At 51.2% G+C, this 19,492-nt stretch overlaps 1 protein-coding gene across 1 annotated transcript in view; it reads right to left on the minus strand.

Annotated features, from left to right (window-relative positions):
• The window catches only part of bbs1 (Bardet-Biedl syndrome 1), a 77,509-nt gene extending 58,723 nt beyond the window's left edge, over positions 1 to 18,786 (minus strand). The window contains exons 1-8 of the mRNA XM_063036173.1: positions 18,716 to 18,786; positions 18,244 to 18,317; positions 15,723 to 15,757; positions 12,809 to 13,081; positions 10,863 to 10,909; positions 8,456 to 8,494; positions 7,302 to 7,374; positions 3,904 to 4,035 (exon numbers count right to left, since the gene is read on the minus strand). Of these exons, the coding sequence (XP_062892243.1) occupies positions 3,904 to 4,035; positions 7,302 to 7,374; positions 8,456 to 8,494; positions 10,863 to 10,909; positions 12,809 to 13,081; positions 15,723 to 15,757; positions 18,244 to 18,317; positions 18,716 to 18,735 (693 nt within the window). The 5' untranslated portion in view covers positions 18,736 to 18,786. The remainder of the gene's footprint in view (positions 1 to 3,903; positions 4,036 to 7,301; positions 7,375 to 8,455; positions 8,495 to 10,862; positions 10,910 to 12,808; positions 13,082 to 15,722; positions 15,758 to 18,243; positions 18,318 to 18,715) is intronic.
• Between the last annotated feature and the right edge of the window lie 706 nt (positions 18,787 to 19,492).

The raw sequence follows: 19,492 nt of genomic DNA on the forward strand, positions 1-19,492 counted from the left end.
GCCGGGCAGCACCTATGGAAGAGAGAACAGTCGACGTTTCGGGCGGAGACCCTTCAGTACTCTTTGCTATAGATGCTGCCTGGCCTGCTGAGTTCCTCCAGCATTTTGCTCGCGTGTCGCTCGGATTTCCAGCATCTGCAGATTTCCTCTTGTTCGTGAGAAGACCGCGGAAGAAAGGGAAGGGGGAGAAGCACCAGAGGGAGACGATGAGCAGGTAAGGAGAGAGGGTGAGAGAGGGAAACGAGAATGGGGAATGAAGAAGGAGAGTGGTTGGGGGGTGGGGGTGCATTACTGGAAGTTTGAGAAATCGTCGTTCATGCCATCGGGTTAGAGGCTACCCAGACGGAATATAAGGTGTTGCTCTCCCATCTTGAGTGTGGCCTCACCGCAGCAGTAGAGAAGGCCGTGGACTGACATGTCAGAATGGGAATGGAAAGTAGAATTGTAATGGATGGCCACCGGGAGATCACAGTGGTAAAAACAACAATGCCACGGATCCACCACCCCTCTGGCTAAGGTTACTCCTCCTCATCTCGGTTCTGTTAATCTCGATTCCCTGAGTTCTCATCTCTGTCTGGAACGAGAGGGCTGTCCCATTGGAGCGGCGCAGTAGCGGAGTGGTTGGCACGATGCTTCGCAGTACCAGCAACCCAAGTTCAACTCCCGCTGCAGCCTGTCACGAGTTCGTACGTTCTCCCACTGACCGCATGCTCCGGTTTCCTCCCACAGTCCAAAGTCAAACAGGCTGGTAGGTTAATTGGTCGTTGTAAACTGCCCCATGATGAGGCTCGGGTTAAACCGGTGGGGGGGGGGGGAATTGCTGGCAGCATGGCTCTAAGGGTTGGAGGAGCCTATTCTGCACAGTATCCCAATAAACTAAAATAAATAGAGAGGGTGAAGGACTTGTTGTTTGACCTATTTTGCCAAATAATTACAAGTCACCTTATCCTGTCAATAAAGTCTCTTCTCAAGCCCTCCAAGACCTTTCTAAGATCCCAGAGGGCTTGATTGTTCAGATCTCATGCTAATGGGAGATTCGCAGACAGGGGGGACATAATTACCATAAGACCATAAGAGCAGAGTTGATAGACACGATAATCCACTCCTCCGTTCCATCGTGGCTGATTTATTATCCCCCTCTCAACCCCATTCTCCTGCCTTCTCCACATAACCTTTGACGCCCTGACTAATCAGGAACTCATCAACCTCCGCTTTAAACACACTCAATCATTTGGCCTTCACCACCATCTGCGGCAATGAATTCCAGGGATTCGCCACCACCTGGCTAAAGAAATTCCTTTAGAAAATGAAAGAAAACTACAAGGTTAAAGAGGTGGTCATTTTAATCTGAGGTATTAATAAGTTTCTATTTCAGAGGGCAGCGAAGATTTTGATTTCTCAGCCCTCAAGAGTGGTGGAAACCAATCTGAAGTTTTTATAATTTAGACATTCTTTGATAATAAACGTACTTTGGTGATATTTGAAAGATTGAGTGTTATGTGTGTGTAATGGGTACAGAACAGGAGTTGAGGCTAGCAGGTATTTATGGGCGGGTTTGGGGATCTGGTGTTCTATGCCTGCTCCTGTGGGGCAGCACAATAGCGTAGCGTTAGCACGGTTGTTTTCCAGCGCCGGCGATCACTGATCGTGGGTTGGATTCCCGCCGCTCCCTGTGACAGTGTGGGATTCCTCTGGGGGCTCCAGTTTCCTCCCACATTCCAAAGACGTAAAGGCATCTATTAGTCTTGCGAGACCATGGATCTGCGCCTGGAAAGTCTGCACTCTCCAGGGCGCAGGCCTGGGCAAGGTTGTATGGAAGACCAGCAGTTGCCCATGCTGCAAGTCTCTCTTCTCCACAACACCGATGTTGTCCAAGGGAAGGGCATTAGGACCCATACGTCGACTGCACCTCTTCCTACAGATGCTGCTTGGCCTGCTGCGTTCACCAGCAACTTTGATGTATGTTGCTTGAATTTCCAGCATCTGCAGAATTCCTGTTGTTGGCATTAGGACCCATACAGCTTGGCACCGGTGTCGTCGCAGAGCAATGTGTGATTAAGTGCTTTGCTCAAGGACACAACACGCTGCCTCGGCTGGGGCTCGAACTCACGACCTTCAGGTCGCTAGTCCAATGCCTTAACCACTTGGCCACGTAGGGGTCAGGGTAAGTGAATTGAATTGAATGATCTTTATTGTCATTATACATAGGTACAATGGAACTCTGTTTGGCTTCCTCTCAGGCAATTAAATAAAGTGGTAGATAAAAACAAGACAGTAATAGAAAAACAGTATTAAATAGATAAGTAGCAGAAAATAAGTTGCACCAGCACTAGAGTATCACAGTAATGCACAAAGTGCCATTAGTGCAAAGTATTTGAGTTCTTGTGTGTGCACGTGTGTGCTCACAGTTTCAGTCATTGTTCAGTGGGAGTGGTGGGATGGAGGCCACAGCTCTGGGATAGAAGCTGTTCCTCAGTCTATTTGTTCTGGCTTTCAGTGTCCTGAACCTTTTGCTGGACGGCAGCGGGTCAAACAGGTGAGTGGCGGGTATGCTGTGTTGGTGCCAGAAACATGGCAACACTTGCCAGGGCACATCATAAAACAAAGACACAAACAACACAACCAGAGCAAAAGGACAGAGGAGCAGAATTAGAATCAGAATTTCACTCTGTGGTTAGACGTACATGCGACAAATAAAGCCAATCTCTTCAATCCTTATCATCTGTTTTCTTGTGCCCCCCCCGACCCATTTACCCAGCAACTTCCCCTCCCCGATCTTCTTCCTCCCCTAAATCTAGACCACTTTCCTTCAATGGACAGGTTTTCTGAGGCAAGGGCATTGTTGTAGCTGCCAAAATTTATAAAGGCTGGGTGGGGGGGGAGGGGGTGTGGATCTGTTTGTAACGTACAAGATTCTGAGGAGGCGACACGGGACATGCTGGGAGAATCTGGAGCATTTCGGGATTCGGCCTCAGGGAAAAGATGAGAATCAGGCATTCAGGACCGAGTGTAGTGGGATCGGCTAAGAGCCTTGGACCTCTTGCGGCTCATGAAAAGGCTGGGAAAAGCCGTGTGCTGGACAATACTGGATCTGAAGCATATGGGGACCCGGTAGGAAAGCCAGGTTCATAGATGAGCCGGAAGGGCAGTGGCCGACATGGAATGGCTTAAGGGGCCTCCTCATCCTCTGATTTGTGGCCGCACAGCTGCACAACGCATCACAGGGCTGGCGAGAGCCCAGTTCAAATCCCGCCACTGTCGATGAGGGGTTTGTACGTTCTCCCAGTGACCGCGTGGGGTTCCCTCGGGGGCGTGGGGGGGGCCCCACATTCCAAAGACACACATGGGCGTGCTACGTTCGGGACAGAAGCGTGGCGACACTTGCGAGCTGCTCCCAGCCCAGCCTCCGACCGCGTTGGTCGTTGGCGCCAACGACGCGTTGCACTGTAAGCTTTGATATTTCGATGCACTGTACATGTGGCGAATGGATCTTCAGAACCTTTATCTCATTCTCGCCTTACGTTGGACAGGTCTCTCAGGGTGTCCAAATAACATTCCTGCACTGTATGTATTTCAGATAACCCACTACGTCACACAGACGCTCATAAATAGTCAGCCTTGGAGCACAATTATATATTTAATAGCAGAGGAAATTCTGAGTTTAGTGTTGGCTGCTCCTTTAAGGCCACAATGTGCACTCCCTAATAAGGCCACGATCTAAATTTAAGTTAGCACGAGGTTATTAGTGGCTCATTACGACCTCTTAACTGCACCACATTTAGCTGGTGTCTCCAGCTATTCAAACCCCTCACCACAGTGGATCCTTTGCCAAGATTCACCCGTCACCACCCCCTGCGTCTGATTACCGGGCCTCACCGGCCCAAAGGCCCCCCCTCGGATTACCTTGGCCTGGATGGTGAACGCTTCGGGATCCAGGATACAGACGTCCATGCTCTCAGTGCCGATCACCAGGCAGCTCACCGCGTCCTCGTCCGCCATGTTCTTGTTCAGCGTGCCCATGCACGTAATCACGGTCTGCAAAACATGAGGGGAGAGTGAGGGGGTGGGGGGGCTTCGCCTCCGGAAGGCAGCACACACACACACAGGGGGAGGATGTACAGGGCTTGGGAGTGAGGGCGGGGAGTCAGGGTGCGAATGGGGAAGATGGGAGTGGCAAGGGTGTTGGAGGGGGTGGTGGGAGAGGTGGAGGTGAGGAAGAGAGGGGATGAGGGAGAGGGAGAGTAGGGGGAAGGGGAAGGTATAGTGAGGGAGGGGGTGCAGGCTGCCAGGGGAAAGGGGAGAGGGGTAAAGAAGGTTGTGGGGGGGGGAAGTTTGGGAGAGGGGAGAGGGGAGGTGGCAGCTGTGTGGAAGGGGAGGTCGGGACAGGGACGGTCAGTGGTGTGGTCGGGGGGGCGTGGTCGAGGGGAGGGCAGGGGGTGCTGTCGGAAGGGGGGGCAGGCAGTGAGGGGCAGGCAGGGGTGTGGTTGGGAGGGGGAGGGCAGGGGGTGCAGTCGGGGGGCGGGTGGCGAGGGCAGGAGAGGGGCAGGCAGGGGTGCGGTCAGGGGGCGGGTGGCGAGGGCGGGAGAGGGGCAGGCAGGGAGTGCAGGAGGTGGGTGGGGAGTGCGGAAGGAGTGAGGGAGTACAGAGAGAGTCTTCTAGCCTTCATCCCCAGTTCCCTTTATCTCCCAGCTGTTGGAGTAGCAGTCAGCTTGGGAATGCAAAGGTGAATTCCCCCCCAGCCATTCCCTGGGGCCTCAGAGAGCTCTGGCAAGCTCTCGGCTCCGAGAAGCAGGATCAGTGTTGTTCTCATCCAGTGCCTGCTCTTGACAACGCGGGGTTAATGGAGCTGAGCCGGCCACTGGCCCCAGAGCACTGAGGCCATCTACCGCCCTCAGCGGCAGTAACACTGACCCGCAGTTATGTGTGGAGCCACGCACCGACTCTCGGCCGAACTACAGGCTGAATGGCCAGACCTGCTGCAGAGAGAGTCCTCCACACCTGACAAACCACCCCACCCCCCCAGCTTGTCTTCATTCCTCACTTCCGGGCAGCAGTCGTGTCTGACCCTGGGTCAGCTCAGTCTCACCGGCTCCATGTATTAATAACCGCAAGAGATTCTGCAGATGCTGGAGATCACACAGAAAACGCTGGGGGAACTCAGCGAGTCGGGCAGGGGAACTGAGGAGTGAGCGCCGCACTGCGGAAGACCCTTCATCGGGTCTGGAAAGGAAAGAGCGAGAAGCTATGATGGTATCAGCCCTGAGCATCGACCGTTTATTCCCCTCCACAGATGCTGCCTGACCTGCTGAGTTCCTCCAGCACTACATGTGTGTGTATCTCTGTTTATTGACACGACACCCCCGCCTCACACACACATAATCAGCTGCACCCTGGGCCCACCATCTCACCTCCTCCCCCAGCCCCGTCTCTCAAAGAACTCCCCACCCCACTTTACCTTTGCCATCTCTCTGTCTCCCTCAACCCCATCTTCTCTCTCACGCTTTAAGATAAAGATTACCTTTACTTGTCACATGTACATCGAAACATACCATGAAATGCACTGCAGACAAGAGAAAATCCGCAGACGCTGAAAATCCAAGCCACACACACACAAAATGCCGGGGGAACTCAGCAGGCCAGGCAGCATCTACGGAAATGAGTAAACAATCAATGTTTCAGGCCAAGACCCTTCAGCCGGGCCTGGTGAAGGGTCTCGGCCCGAAATGTCGACTGTACTCCTTTCCACAGATGCTGCCTGGCCTGCCGAGCTCCCCCAGCATTGAGCATGTGTTGCTGTGAAATGCTCCGTTTGTGCCAATGACCAACAGGGTCCTGACTGAGGGTCTTCATCCAAGATGTCCAGCATCCATCTCCCATCGACGCTGCTCTGAGTTCTTCCAGCAGTTTGAGATCAGGATGAAGATCTTTATTTGTCACGTGTACATCGAAAAGTACACAGTGAAAGGTGGCATTTGCGAGAACGGCCAACACAGTCCGAGGACGTGCTGGGAGGGGGGGTGGGGGGAGGCAGCCCGCAAACGCCGCCACACTTCCGGCACCGACGTAGCAGGCCCACAACTCACGGCTCCCGAACCGTAACCCGCATGTGTTTGGAAGGTGGGAGGAATCCGGAGCACCCGAGGAAGCCTGTGCAGTCGTGGGGAGAACGTGTGAACTCCTCACAGGCCGTGGCGGGACTTGAACCCCAATCGGTGACCGCTCGTGCTGCAAAGCTTCGCCCTGGCCACTCTGCTACCGAGTCGCCCCTTTCCTACAGCGCGACCCAGCACACCCCGCACCCCAGCAAACCCCACAGTCGTGTGCCTTCCCCCGAGTCTCTCTCACTCTTATCCCCACCAGCACACTGCTCCCGTTCATCTCCCCCCATCTTGCTTCAACCCCTCCCAACGTTGTTCCTGCTACCAAGCTGTTTCTACGTTTCAATCCTCCCCCTACCTGGCCCCCACCATCTTCCGCGCTCCCCCCCCCGCCACTTCCCCTGGCCACCGAACCTCACATCTCACCCTCCCCTGCCTTCACCACCGTCCGTCCGATTTTCAAGCTTACTCACACAACCGGGGGAAGCTGGAGGAAATGCTATTTGTCTGATGTATTGATGGTGTACAGCACAGTGGAGGCCAAGTCATTGGGTGTATTTAAGGCAGAGATTGATAGGTATCTGAGTAGCCAGGGCATCAAAGGTTATGGTGAGAAGGCGGGGGAGTGGGACTAAATGGGAGAATGGATCAGCTCATGATAAAATGGCGGAGCAGACTCGATGGGCCGAATGGCCAACTTCTGCTCCTTTGTCTTATGGTCTTATAGCACAGTAACAGGCCCAACAAGCCCGCTCTGCCCAGTTACACCAGCGTGACCAATTAACTCCTAACCTGTGGTTAGGGTTAGAAGGTTAATTTTTCTCTGTTTGTTTTCCTCCAGGGGGAGTTTTTATTCGGAGATAAAGCACTTTGCAAACATTTTGCGTTCTGAGGCAGGGGGCGTTGTATCCTACGGAGTGCTGAAACGTGCTCCAGATGAAGTTGGCAGGAGGTCGCTTGTTCCTTCGGTGCTCCCAGTCCTGAAACGGAGCCACATGAACTCGGCTCCTGCGTAACCGGCCCAGCTACCCAGTTATAACCCGGCGACCAATTAGCCTATTAATTCGCACGCCCTTGAAATACGGGAGGAGGCCCACGTGGTCGCGGGGAGAACGTACAGCAGGATTCGAACCTGGGTCAGTGGTGCTGCGATAGTGTTACACCAGCCAGACACGTCACCGTGCGGCAACGGAGGGGACGTACCTGCCGTTTGATGGGCTGCAGCTTGTGAAGACTGGCGAAGGGCTCCATCTCGTGAGGCTCCAGCATCAGGTACCTGAGTGAGGAGAAGACCCAGGTGAAGAGGTCGGGAACTCAGACCCACAAGCTAACCACCCTCCCTGGGCTACATTCCCCCATGTCCGCTGGGGGCTACTGATCGTGACGGCGAGTTGGACCAGCTGCCCACAATGTAAACTGAAACCTCCGACACCCCTGGACATCAGAAATCCATCCACGACAACAAAGATCAAACTCAAGCCAATTAGCACACAAGTTCCCAGAGAACAGTGCGACAATCTTCCAGGCATGATTTTTGAGGGATAAATATTGTGCCCAGGACACTGACGAGTTTCTCCGTCGCATTTACAACAGTGACTACTGGAGCTTTTAGATTCACTCTGAGGGAGAGGAAATGTAAAAGGCAAATGTCCAAGAAGTTTGTGCTCCCTCCCACAGCACAGCGCTCCCTCCTCACTGCCCAACCCTCAGCGCCGCGCTCCCTCCTCACCGCCCCCTCCTGCAGTTCAGCTTTTTCTCCTCACTGCCCCTCAAACAGCATGGTGCTCCCTCCGCAGCCCGTCCTACAAGTGGAGCTCCTTCGGCACTGCCCCTCTGGAAGTACAACGTTTTCCGTGCCACCCCCTCGCCGCGTGGGGCGCCAGCTGTCCCGATCCTGCCACAGTGTGATACCCTCTCTACACCACCCCCTCACCGTGTGGGGCTCCCTCTGTACCACCATTCTCACAGAGTGGTGCTCCATCTGTACAACACCCCTCACTGTGCAACGCTCCCTCCTCGCCGCCCCTCCTGCAGCGCAGCACTCTCCCAGCGCCCCTCCCTCGCGGCGCGAGCACAGCACCGGCGTGGGCAGCCAGGCATTCCCTCAGCGCCGCCACGCTGACAGCGCAGAACTCCGCCAGACTCCAGGGCAAGACAGGGGGCTTCACCAAACCACAGGCACAGTCAAGAGCCGGGGTTCCCATCCTAGGGTCCACGGACCCCTCAGTTAGTGGTGGGGGTCCATGGCTTAGAAAGAGTTAATGACCCCATGGTCTAGAGTAAGGGATTATTTGCCAGTGGTTCTGTGGTCCCCTCCTGCACCATCTAGTGCAATTCATCATCAGATGTCAACTCACCTCAGGGATCTCGCCGACAGGGGAACATCTCCCTTGTCCCTGTGGTATAAGCAGAATGAGAGAAATGACCATGAGGGCTGCAAAGGGTACACGTGTACAATCATGGGCTGCAAAAGGGACTTGGGAGTCCTTGTGCAGGATTCCCTAAAGGTTTACTTGCAGGTTCAGTCCGTGGTGAGGAAGGCAAATGCAATGTTAGCTCTCATTTCGAGAGGACTAGAATATAAAAGCGAGAACGTGCTTTGTAAGCAACTGGTCAGACCGTTTTTGGAGTATTGTGTGCAATTTTGGGCCCTCTATCTAAGAAAGGATGTGCTGGCATTGGAAAGAGTCCAGCGGAGGGTTATAAGAATGATGCTGGGAATAAAAGGAGCACTTGATGGCTCTGGGCTTGTACTGGAGTTTAGAAGAATGAGGGGGATCTCATTGCAACCTATCGAATATCGTAAAGCCTGGATAGAGTGGATTTGCAGAGGATGTTTCCAATAATGGGGGAGTCTCGGACCAGAGGGCACAGTCTCAGAATAAAGAACAGAAACAGGGAGGAATTTCCTTAGGTAGAGGGTGGTGAATCTGTGGAATTCATTGTCAGAGACAGCGCTGGACCCCAAATCATTGGGTATATTTAAAGCGGAGGTTGACAGGTTCTTGATTAGCCAGGGTGTCCAAGGTTACGGCGAGAAGCCAGGAGGACAGGGTTGAGAGGGATAATAAATCAGCCGTGATGGAATGGCAGAGCAGACTCAATGGGCCAAATGGCCTAATTCTGCTCCCATGTCTGATGGTCTAGAAACTGAATAATAAATTGGCAAGGGAAACGGTGGAATAAAAGTAAGGAGAACGTTGATTGTGATAAAATTAGAGAGCGCGCTTGTTGTACGTGGCTAAAAATGAGAGATCAGCTTCTTCTTCCCCAGTGGACAATGTTGAGAACAGTTGTCCTTATTCAGGCTTGATGCAGCCCTGACAATGTTACATCTCCAAAGGAAAGTGCCATGGCGTTAACACGTAAACGTGGGCCTGAGCATCTTAAGGCGATATCAGAGCAAGTGACCAAGGACAGAGAGACGGTTTCACGGAAGGGCAGAGAGGTTTGGGAGGGAATTCCGGAGAACTGGAAGATCAGGTACTGGCGGCGGAGCAATGATGTGCCGCAGGCTGGGAATGGAGAAGCTGTGAATTCAGCCAGTGCGTAACGCAGGAGATCCAACCATCTTCCAAATCGGTAATGGTCAATGGTCTAAAGACAGATTCGCCCTCCCTCCCGAATCATGTTCAGTCCTAGTCGCTTCATTATAGGAGGGTTGTGGAAACTTTACAGAGGGTGCAAAGGAGATTTACCAGGGTGCTGCCTGGATTACAGAGCATGCCTTGTGAGGAGAGGTCAAGCAAGCTGGAGACTTTCTCTTTGGAGCGGAAAAAGGATGAGAGGTGTGCGAGCTGAGAAGAATCACAGATTGAGTGGATAGCCAGTGATTTTGCCTGAGGTGGAACTGGTTAATACCGGGGGGGGGCATAATTTTAAGGTAATTGGAGGAAAGTCAGACTCCAATTTTTTCTTACACAGGGTAAAGGAAGAATAATTACGGACATATAAGAGCCTCTTAGATGGGCACATGGATGACAGAAACATGAAGGTCTACGTGGGAGAGAAGGGTTAGATTGATCTGAGACTGGTTTATAAGGACAGCACAATATCGTGGGCCGAAGAGCCTGTACTGTGCTGTGCAATTCTATGTTCCCCGAAAGCCACAGTGCGTTAAGGCTGATTGTAGCTTGCCACAGTGTGGAATTTACTGCCACAGACGGCTGTGGAGGCCAAGTCATTGGTGGTATTTAAAGCGGAGGTTGACAGGCTCTTGATTAGTCAAGGTGCCAAAGGTTACGGGGAGAAGGCGGGAGAGCAAGATTGAGAGGGAAAATAAATCAGCTGTGATAGAATGGTGGAGAAGGCCCGATGGGCCAAATACTGCTCCTTTGCGTAAAAACTGAATAAACTGGTAAGGGAAACTCTGGAGTACAAGTAGGGAATAAAAGTAGAGACTGATCCTGGGAATGAAAGGGTTAACATGTGAGGGGTGTTTGACGGCTCTGGGCCTGTATTTGATGGAATTCAGAAGACTGAGGGGGTGGGGATCTCATTGACACTTATGGGATATTGGAAGGCCTCGGTAGAGTGAACGTGGAGAGGATGCTTCCAATAGTGGGAAGTCTGGGACCAGAAGGCACAGCCTCAGGATAGAAGGACGACTCCAGGAGGGATTTCTGTAGCCAGAGGGTGGTGAATCTGGGGAGTTCATTGTCACAGAGTCTTTTGGTCAGAATGGGGCTCCTTGCACCCCCTCCCCCAGTGAGTACCCCCTCAAGATGACGCACTGATCCAGTCTGACCGCGAGGGCTGACTCACCGGAGGCTCTCCAGCATCTCTTTGACGGTCAGCGGGTCGATTTTGTCCTGAGCAGAGAGAAGAAATTAGTTCAACGCACACCGTTCATCAGCTGTAAAATGACACGCTTCACGACTGGATCCTCAATTCCCTCACTTGTAGATCCTAGTCAGTTCGGATTCGCAACAACATCTCCTCCACGATCTCCACCGGCACAGGTGCGCCACAGGGCTGTGTGCTTACTCCCCCCTGCTTTACTTGCTTTACACTTATGGCTGCGTGGCTAAGCACAGCTCCAATGCCCCGTTCAGGTCTGCTGGGGACACCACTGTCGTGGGCCGATTCACAGGTAGCGATGAATCAGCATACAGGAGGGTGATTGAAAACCTGGCGGAGTTGAGAGGTTGCTGCTGTGCCCCCTCTTGCTCAACGTCAGCAAGACCACGGAGCTGACTCAGACACCCCGCCCTGCAAAAACACATCTCAGGGAGGTAGCACCATCAATTTGCGGGAGACTCCCAGGAGAGGTGGGATGTCGGCAACAGAGTAGCTCCTGAGCAGCTCGCCAGCTAGTTTAAATGACGTTAGCTATGCTAATGAACGAATGACACCTGTTAAACTCACCTCAACATGTCTTTTACAGTCTTAACCCACCATGGGCAATAGAAAAGTCACTGTTGCAAACAGCGCAGCGAGCAACACTGTCATTATTTTGACCCCTATTAGGCAGGGGTACACTTTAGTGTAGTCTGGGGTGACGTACGTTTTATATTTCTTTTGGAACGCTCTGCCATGGTGCGCTCTCGCGCTCTCTCTCTCTCTCTCTCTCACGCTCTCACTTGCTTTCTCTCGCTCGCTCTCAAAAAAATTGATTTCCGTGATATTGTATATAATTTGCGGGCATCAGGGAGCCACTATTAATATGCGGGAGACTCCCGGAACTTCCGGGAGAGGTGGGATGTCTGCTGATTATTGACTTCAGGAAGTGAAAAGCAAAGGTCAACGAGCCAGTCCTCATTGGGGGTTCAGAGATGGTAAGGGTCAGCTACTTTAAATTCCTCAGTGCTGTCATTTCAGATGACCTGTCCTGGGACTAGCACGTAAGAAAGCACAGCACTGCCTCCACTGTCTTAGAAGTTTGCGAAGATTGGTCATGACACCAAAAACTTTGACAAACTTCTATAGATGTATAGATTGGAGAGTATGTTAACTGGTTGCATCAGAGCCTGATATGGAAACACCAATGCCCTTGAACATAAAATCCTACAGAAAGTAGTAGATACGGCCCAGTGCACCAGGGGTAAAACCCTTTCCACTGTTGAGTATATCTACATGAAACGCTGTCGCAGGAAAGCAGCATCCATCATCAGGGACCCCCACCACTCAGGACTTGCTCTCCTCATCAGGAAGAAGATACAGGAGCCTCAGGTCCCACATCACCAGGTTGGGGAAGAGTTATTACCCCTCAACCATCAGGCTGTTGAACCAGAGGGGATAACTTCACTCAAATTTTCGGCGCGGAAGGGAAGGAGCTGTTCCTGAAACGTTAAAGTGTAGGAAAACAGGAAGAAGGAAAACGTGCCAGGTTGTGGGAAGAGAGCAGAGGGGGTGAGGGGGGTCCGCGAGCCCGTTAACGGAGCCGGGGCGGGAATAACAGACCCAGCGGTCTCTTCTGTGTGTTTGTGTTCCGCACTCCGCTATGAACAAACTATTTAAACACAAGAGATTCTGCAAGTGCTAGAAACCCAGAGCAACACACAGCAGTAGTATGGTGCAATATATAAAATATGCTATAAGTTAAAACAAGAAATTAGAAATCTATGAGCAACACACACAAAATGCTGGAGGAACTCAGCAGGCCAGGCAGCACCTACAGAAAGGAGTAAACGGTCAAAGTTTAGGGCCGAGGCTTGAAACGTCGACTCTTTATTTCTTTACATATTAAAGTTTATTGAAGGCTTCCTTACCTCCTTGACCTGGTTCCACACATCCTGTTCCACTGAGTTGACCTCCAGGGAGGGCAGGGTGAACTTGAAGTAGGGCCGGAGGTTCTTGTAGATGTAGATGTACGGTCCGGAAGCGACCGCCACGGCGGGAGTCCTGGGCTCGTTGGTGTCCATGAGGAATGCGATGACGCCAGTCGGCAGGTCCATCAGCGCGTGCTCTGATACCATGCTGGTTCCCTTGTACACCTTCAGCTTCGCGTTGTACTGACCCGTGCCCAGGTCGCCGATGATCAGCTGAGTCCAACAACAGACCGTGGTTAATAACTTGGGGTCCCACCGGACACCCAGCTCTCACCTGTGGCTCCAAGCTGCTGTCCTCGATGTACTGCTTCAACAGGCGGGAGGGTAGCCTCGTACCCCAGAGAGATAGGGACACGCGGTGGACTGGGCGGACAAGATCTACGGTGAGATCCGAAGGCCAGGAAGGCGGTCCTGCAACGCTCCGGGGAGAGCGACGGGCACGACGAGGCACAGAAGAAGACACGGCCATCCACTGCAACCGGGGAAGACCCCAGCTTGTGGCGGCCACTTGGACCACCGGACCTGGGGTCGAGAGAACGAACTGCCCCAGTGTAACGCTGGCTCCACTTTAAAACCTGACCCGCACGGGTCTCATGTCATTGTTGGATATGAAGGACAACCAACAGTGGTGAAAATAAGTCAAGGACATTCAGCCCCTCCCTATTAAACCAGAGTAGTACATGTTACACAAAGAGCCCTTCATGCCAACCCAGGTGCCCTATCCAAGCAAGTCCAGCATTTGGACCATAACCTTCTAAGCCTTTCCAATCCACATACGTGTCTTTTTAAGGACGGACATGCGGCCCTGGAACTAATTGCACGGGGGGGGGGGGGGACCGCCAGCCTGCAGGAGGCGGCCATTTTGATAAGCACTCCCTCCTCTTGTAGCCAGGTCTCGGCTACATCTTGTTAAACTCTGAAATAATTCCAGCCTAACCCTAGGAACCAACCGCACGCTAGGGGCCGAGCATCCGTTTCCGGTCGGCACTGCGTTCTGTGTTGTGCGCCTCTCACGGTAACTAGTGGGAAGGTTGTAGCCTCGGAACAGCGCGTTGCTGGTCTCCGCTCTCGTCGCAGCAGGAGCGACCTCTCTCTCTGTCTCGCGATGGATAGAGAGAGAGAGAGAGAGCCCGTTCTGAGACACCGAAGTGCTGGGTTACGGGCTGTAGTTTCAATGGACTCTGGATCAGGTCTCTTTGTGGGGGAGGGGGCTTCTCCTGCTGCTTGCATGGTGAGGAAGTTGGGGGGTGGGGGTGATTAGTGCTTCTGCTGGCACAAGTGGGGTGCGAGAGGGCCAATGCTCCTGCTTGTGCAAAGGGGGAGGGGGGCCTTTGATGTTTCCACCATTCACTCTATGGGATTTCCTCTTTCATGGATGTCTGTGAAGAGCAAGAGTTTCAGGTCGTACACTGTACACATTCTCTGATAGGGCGACACAGTAGCGCAGTGGTCAGCACGACGCTCTACAGTATCAGCAACATGGGTTCAATTCCCGCTGCTGCCTCTAAGAAGTTCGTACGTTCTCCCCGTGACCGCGTGGGTTTCCCCCGGCAGTCCGAAGACGTACTGGTTAGTAGGCTCATTGGTCACTGTGTATGTCCCACGATTGGGCTAGGTTATAGCGAGGGATTGCTGAATGGCATGGCTCAAATGACTGGAAGGGTCTACTCTGCTCTGTAGCCCAATAAATAAATAGAAATGAACCTTTGGGTGGGGATGTGGTAAAAGCAAATGGTTTAGTTACGTAATCGTGCTTTCTTCTGGTCAGTTTTAGAGCTGGGGACTGACATGTCATATCTTTGGTTGACTGCTTAACTTTGCTCAATCACATTTGAAATCGTTTAACTTCACTTGATTACATTTAATACCACTAGTTTTAGTTTCATCATGTCAAGATTGTCTATTTTGCTAGTCGCTAACAAAGGACTGAATGCACTTCTTCGACTTTTATGAACATTATAGGATTGATCAGAGGGCGAGTCGTACAAGGTAACTCCCCGCACGGTCGCCAGCAGCAACACCGGCTTGTTTGAGTTGCCGTTACACACGCAACTCAGCAAAACACCATGGGCCTCAGTCTTGACATTTCTACTTCTAATTCTGGTGAGGAGGTGAGGTGGAAATTATAGACCTGCTCTCCTTTGCCAGGAAGAAGTTCTCCTGCCATCACCCTGTCTTGTGTTTTAAGGTACTTCTCTGCTGTTGTTACACCTCATACCCAGTGTCACTTCATGTACAACTAGTCTATGCAAACAAAGGTGGCGGGGTGGGGACGCATCTCTACCAAAGGAGGTGTGAGGTGCTCCTTCCCTCCGCCAGCCTGCAGGTCACCCTTGGGCAAGGAGTAGCACCTGCTTAGCCTCCTCGATCAGGGTCACGTGAACCCATGGGAGCAGGTGGTGGATGGTCATATGAGCAGCCAGTGCACATCTCAAATCCTGGTTATCCGACCACTGACACCAGGCAGGCAACCTCTGAAGAATATTGATAATGGCTGAGGGTCGCCCACCTTGTAAAGACACTGCCCAGAAGGCGACGATGGCAAACCACTTCTGTGGAATAATTTGCCGAGGACAATCACCGTCACGAGACCGTGATCATCTTCGCCATATGACACGGCAGATAATGATGATGACATGAGGCAAAATCTTATGTATTTATATTTACTGTGTTATTTATGCATATTGTGCGTGTATTTTTATGCTGCATCAGATCTGGATTAGCAATCATTTCCCTCCCCGTTACACTGGTGTACTGACAAACCCATTAAGCAAAGTGAGTCTAACTGCACTGCCTTCTCGACGTGTAGACATGTTATACCAAACTAATTAACAAGAAACAAGGCTCCCATTACCTTATTCTCACCATCTCCTTGCAGGTCTGCTAGGGCTGTAAAGGAAAGAGGTGACCTGTTAATGAATTGTTCTGCGTTTCCAGCTCACTCTGCGCTGAGTCTTGTTTGAGAGAGCTAACGGCCAGAGTTCACAGTTAGGATGAGAAAGGCCCAGGGTGCCATCCCGTGTTTCATTCTTACTGCCATTTTTTTTTTGCTTGGTACTGCAGTATACAACTTTCTACGTGTTCACCAGATGGGTAAGATACTTGGGAAAGGTTGCCGCCTGGTGGACAGATGTCTCTTAAATGTCGAAATTGAACCCACATTCACTTCTGCTTGCAACCTGTTCCACATTCTTACCACCCTCTGAGTGAAGAAACTTCCTCTTAAATATTTCTCTGCACTCTTTCAATCCTATTGATATCTTGCAGGTAGGTGACCAAAATTGCACACAATACTCCAAATTTGGCCTTAGAACATAGAAATCTACAGCACATTACAAGCTCCTGTACCTATCCTAGAGTCTCTTAAAAGACCCTATTGTACCACCATCGCTGGCAGTGCATTCCACGCACACACCACTCTCTGTGCAAAAAACTTACCCCTGACATCTCCTCTGTACCTACTTACAAGCATCTTAAAACTGTGCCCTCTCATGTTAGCCATTTCAGCTCTGGGAAAAAGCCTCTGACTATCCATACGATCAATGCCTCTCATCATCTTATACACCTCTATCAGGTCACCTCTCATCCTCCGTCGCTCCAAGGCGAAAAGGCCGAGTTCACTCAACCTATTCTCACAAGGCACGCTCTCCAATCCAGGCAACATCCTTGTAAATCTACAATGATATAATTTCTATTTAACAGTCTAACACAGCACCCTCACTTATGAAGGCTAATATGTCAAAAGCTCTCTTTAGGGCCCAATTTACCTGTGATGTCACTTTCAAGGAATTATGAATCTGTATTCCCAGATCCCTGTTCTACCACACACGTCTCAGTGTCCTAGTCTGTCCTCCCAGGGTGTAGCACCTCACACCTGTATTAAATTCTAATTTCATGCATTAAATCCCAATTGCCATTTTTCCAACTGGTCTAGATCCCACTGCATAAGATCATAAGAACATAAGAAATAGGAGCAGGAGTCGGCCATCTGGCCCGTCGAGCCTGTTCCGCCATTCAATAAGATCATGGCTGATCTGACCATGGACTCATCCCCACCTACCTGCCTTTTCCCCTTAACCCTTAATCTCCCTACTATGCAAAAATCTATCCAGCCTTGTCTTAAGTATATTTACTGAGGCAACGTCCACTGCTTCATTGGGCAGAGAATTCCACAGATTCACCACTCTCTGGGAAAAGCAGTTCCTCCTCACCTCCGTCCTAAATCTACTCCCCCGAATCTCGAGGCTATGCCCCCTAGTTCTAGTCTTACCTACCAATGTGTGTTGTGTGCTGGGGCAGTAGACACCAACAGAACCAACAAACTCATTCGTAAGGCCAGTGATGTTGTGGGGATGGAACTGGACTCTCTGACGGCGGGGTCTGAAAAGAGGATGCTGTCCAAGTTGCATGCCATCTTGGACAATGTCTCCCGTCCACTACATAATGTACTGGTTGGGCACAGGAGTACATTCAGCCAGAGACTCATTCCACCGAGATGCAACACAGAGCGTCATAGGAAGTCATTCCTGCCTGTGGCCATCAAACTTTACAACTCCTCCCTGGGAGGGTCAGACACCCTGAGCCAATAGGCTGGTCCTGGACTTATTTCCTGGCATAATTTACATATTACTATTTAACTATTTATGGTTTTATTACTATTTATTATCAACTGATGATCCCACTGGTGATAGCACAGGACAGTTAACATCTTAGTCCAAGTGTATTTTTAACTCTCTTTCTGGGGCAACTGTAACGAAAATCAATTTCCCCCCGGGATGAATAAAGTATGACTATGAAACAACTTTCCTGCCTGCTTCTTATCTATCCTGACCAGAATTTTATGTGTTTCGGTAAGACCGCCTCTCATTCTTCTGAATTCCAGCCAGAACGGTCAAGCAAACTTTGATAACTTCCTCACTCTATCCACTACGCACCCTGCCCCCGGTCCTGGTGTCACCCACAAATTTGATGATCCACTTTACCACATTACCATCCAGATTATTAATATAGATGGAGAAACAAAAAAAAAAATCATGTTCCCCCGCCGTACACGTCTCCATTGAGGGACAAGCAATGGGATGTGCGGTTCTTGGAAAATTTCTGACAGACGGGTGGGGTTACAGAAGCCAGGCAGCGGGAGGGACGGGAAGGGATGTGTGACGGGACTGGCAGGGGTGAGGTCAAAACCCCAAACAAAATGCACTGAATAGCAGCGTTAACAGGCAGTCCACACACACAAAATGCTGGGGGAACCCAGCAAGCCAGGCCACCTCAGCTGCAGTCTTTTCCACAGATGCTACCCGGCCTGCTGTGTTTCCCCAGCACTTTGTGGCGTGTGGCTCGGATTTCCAGCATCTTGGTTGTGATCCACCTACCCACACAGGAGGAGAAGGTGAAGACATTAGCCACAGGATCGTAATGGGCATCCAGCCACTTTGCATTAGCTTCGCTGCAGAGGGGGGGGAAAAAACAATTGTTAGAACTGCCTGTACAGCTGATAGAAGTCAGGATCGCGTCCAGCACACAGGCTTGGAGGTTGTAAGAAGAAGCAATCTGCTTCTGCCTCAAGGAAGACATAACAGCACAGACAAAATGCTGGAGGAACTTAGCAGGACAGGCAGCATCTGTGGAGGGGAATAAACAGTCACCGAGTCAGGCAGAGACTCTTCGTCAGGACTGGAAAGGAATGGGGGGCAGAAGCCAGAATCAGAACGCAAACCAGTCCCAACTTCGCCCACTGACCCCTCCCACACGAACCCCGACCACCACCCCACTGAAACTTTCCGCTCCCCCTTACACCCACTGTACACTGACACCCTCATGCAAACACGTTCGTCCCCGTCTCACTTCTCCCCGCCCTCGGCCATGATCCGCGTTCCTCGCCGATCTGTGTAGGCCTCGTCGCCACGGCAACCCGCTTCCGGTCCTGCACTGACAACTGTCCCTCCTGAACATTCGTTCCGGCCCCCGGATTTACGGCTCGGGGGTCGCTCAGTGCGGGTACACGAGAGGGAGGGGGAGGTAAAATAATAAGCAGTAGGGGAGGAGGAGTTTCGTATCACATATAAATTTATCAAAGTACATATATGTCACCATATGCAGTCCTGAGATTCACTTTCTTGCGGGAATACCCAATAAATCCCATAGCCATAAACCTAAGACCACACCAACAGGGCGAACGACCAAGGTGCAAAAGACAAAAAATACAAAAGTCAAAGTTCAAAGTAAATTTATCATCGAAGTACATATATGTCAACATATACAACCCTGGGATTCATTTTCCTGCGGGCATACTCAGCAAATCTATAGAATAGTAACTGTAAACAGGATCAGAGAAAGATCAACCAGAGTGCAGAAGACAACAGACTCTGCAAATGCAAATATCAATAAATAGCAATAAATAATGAGAACATGAGATAAAGAGTCCTTAAAGTGTGATCATTGGTTGTGGGAACATCTCAATAGATGAGTGTAGTTATCCCTTTTTGTTCAAGAGCCTGATGGTTGAGGGGTAGTAACTGTTCTTGAACCTGGTGGTGCGAGTCCTGAGGCTCTTGTACCTTCTACATGATGGCAGCAGCGAGAAGAGAGCACGGCCTGGGTGGTGGGGATCTATGACGATGG

This window comes from Mobula hypostoma, chromosome 30 (assembly GCF_963921235.1).
Source record: "Mobula hypostoma chromosome 30, sMobHyp1.1, whole genome shotgun sequence".
In the NCBI taxonomy this organism is placed as follows: domain Eukaryota; kingdom Metazoa; phylum Chordata; class Chondrichthyes; order Myliobatiformes; family Myliobatidae; genus Mobula; species Mobula hypostoma.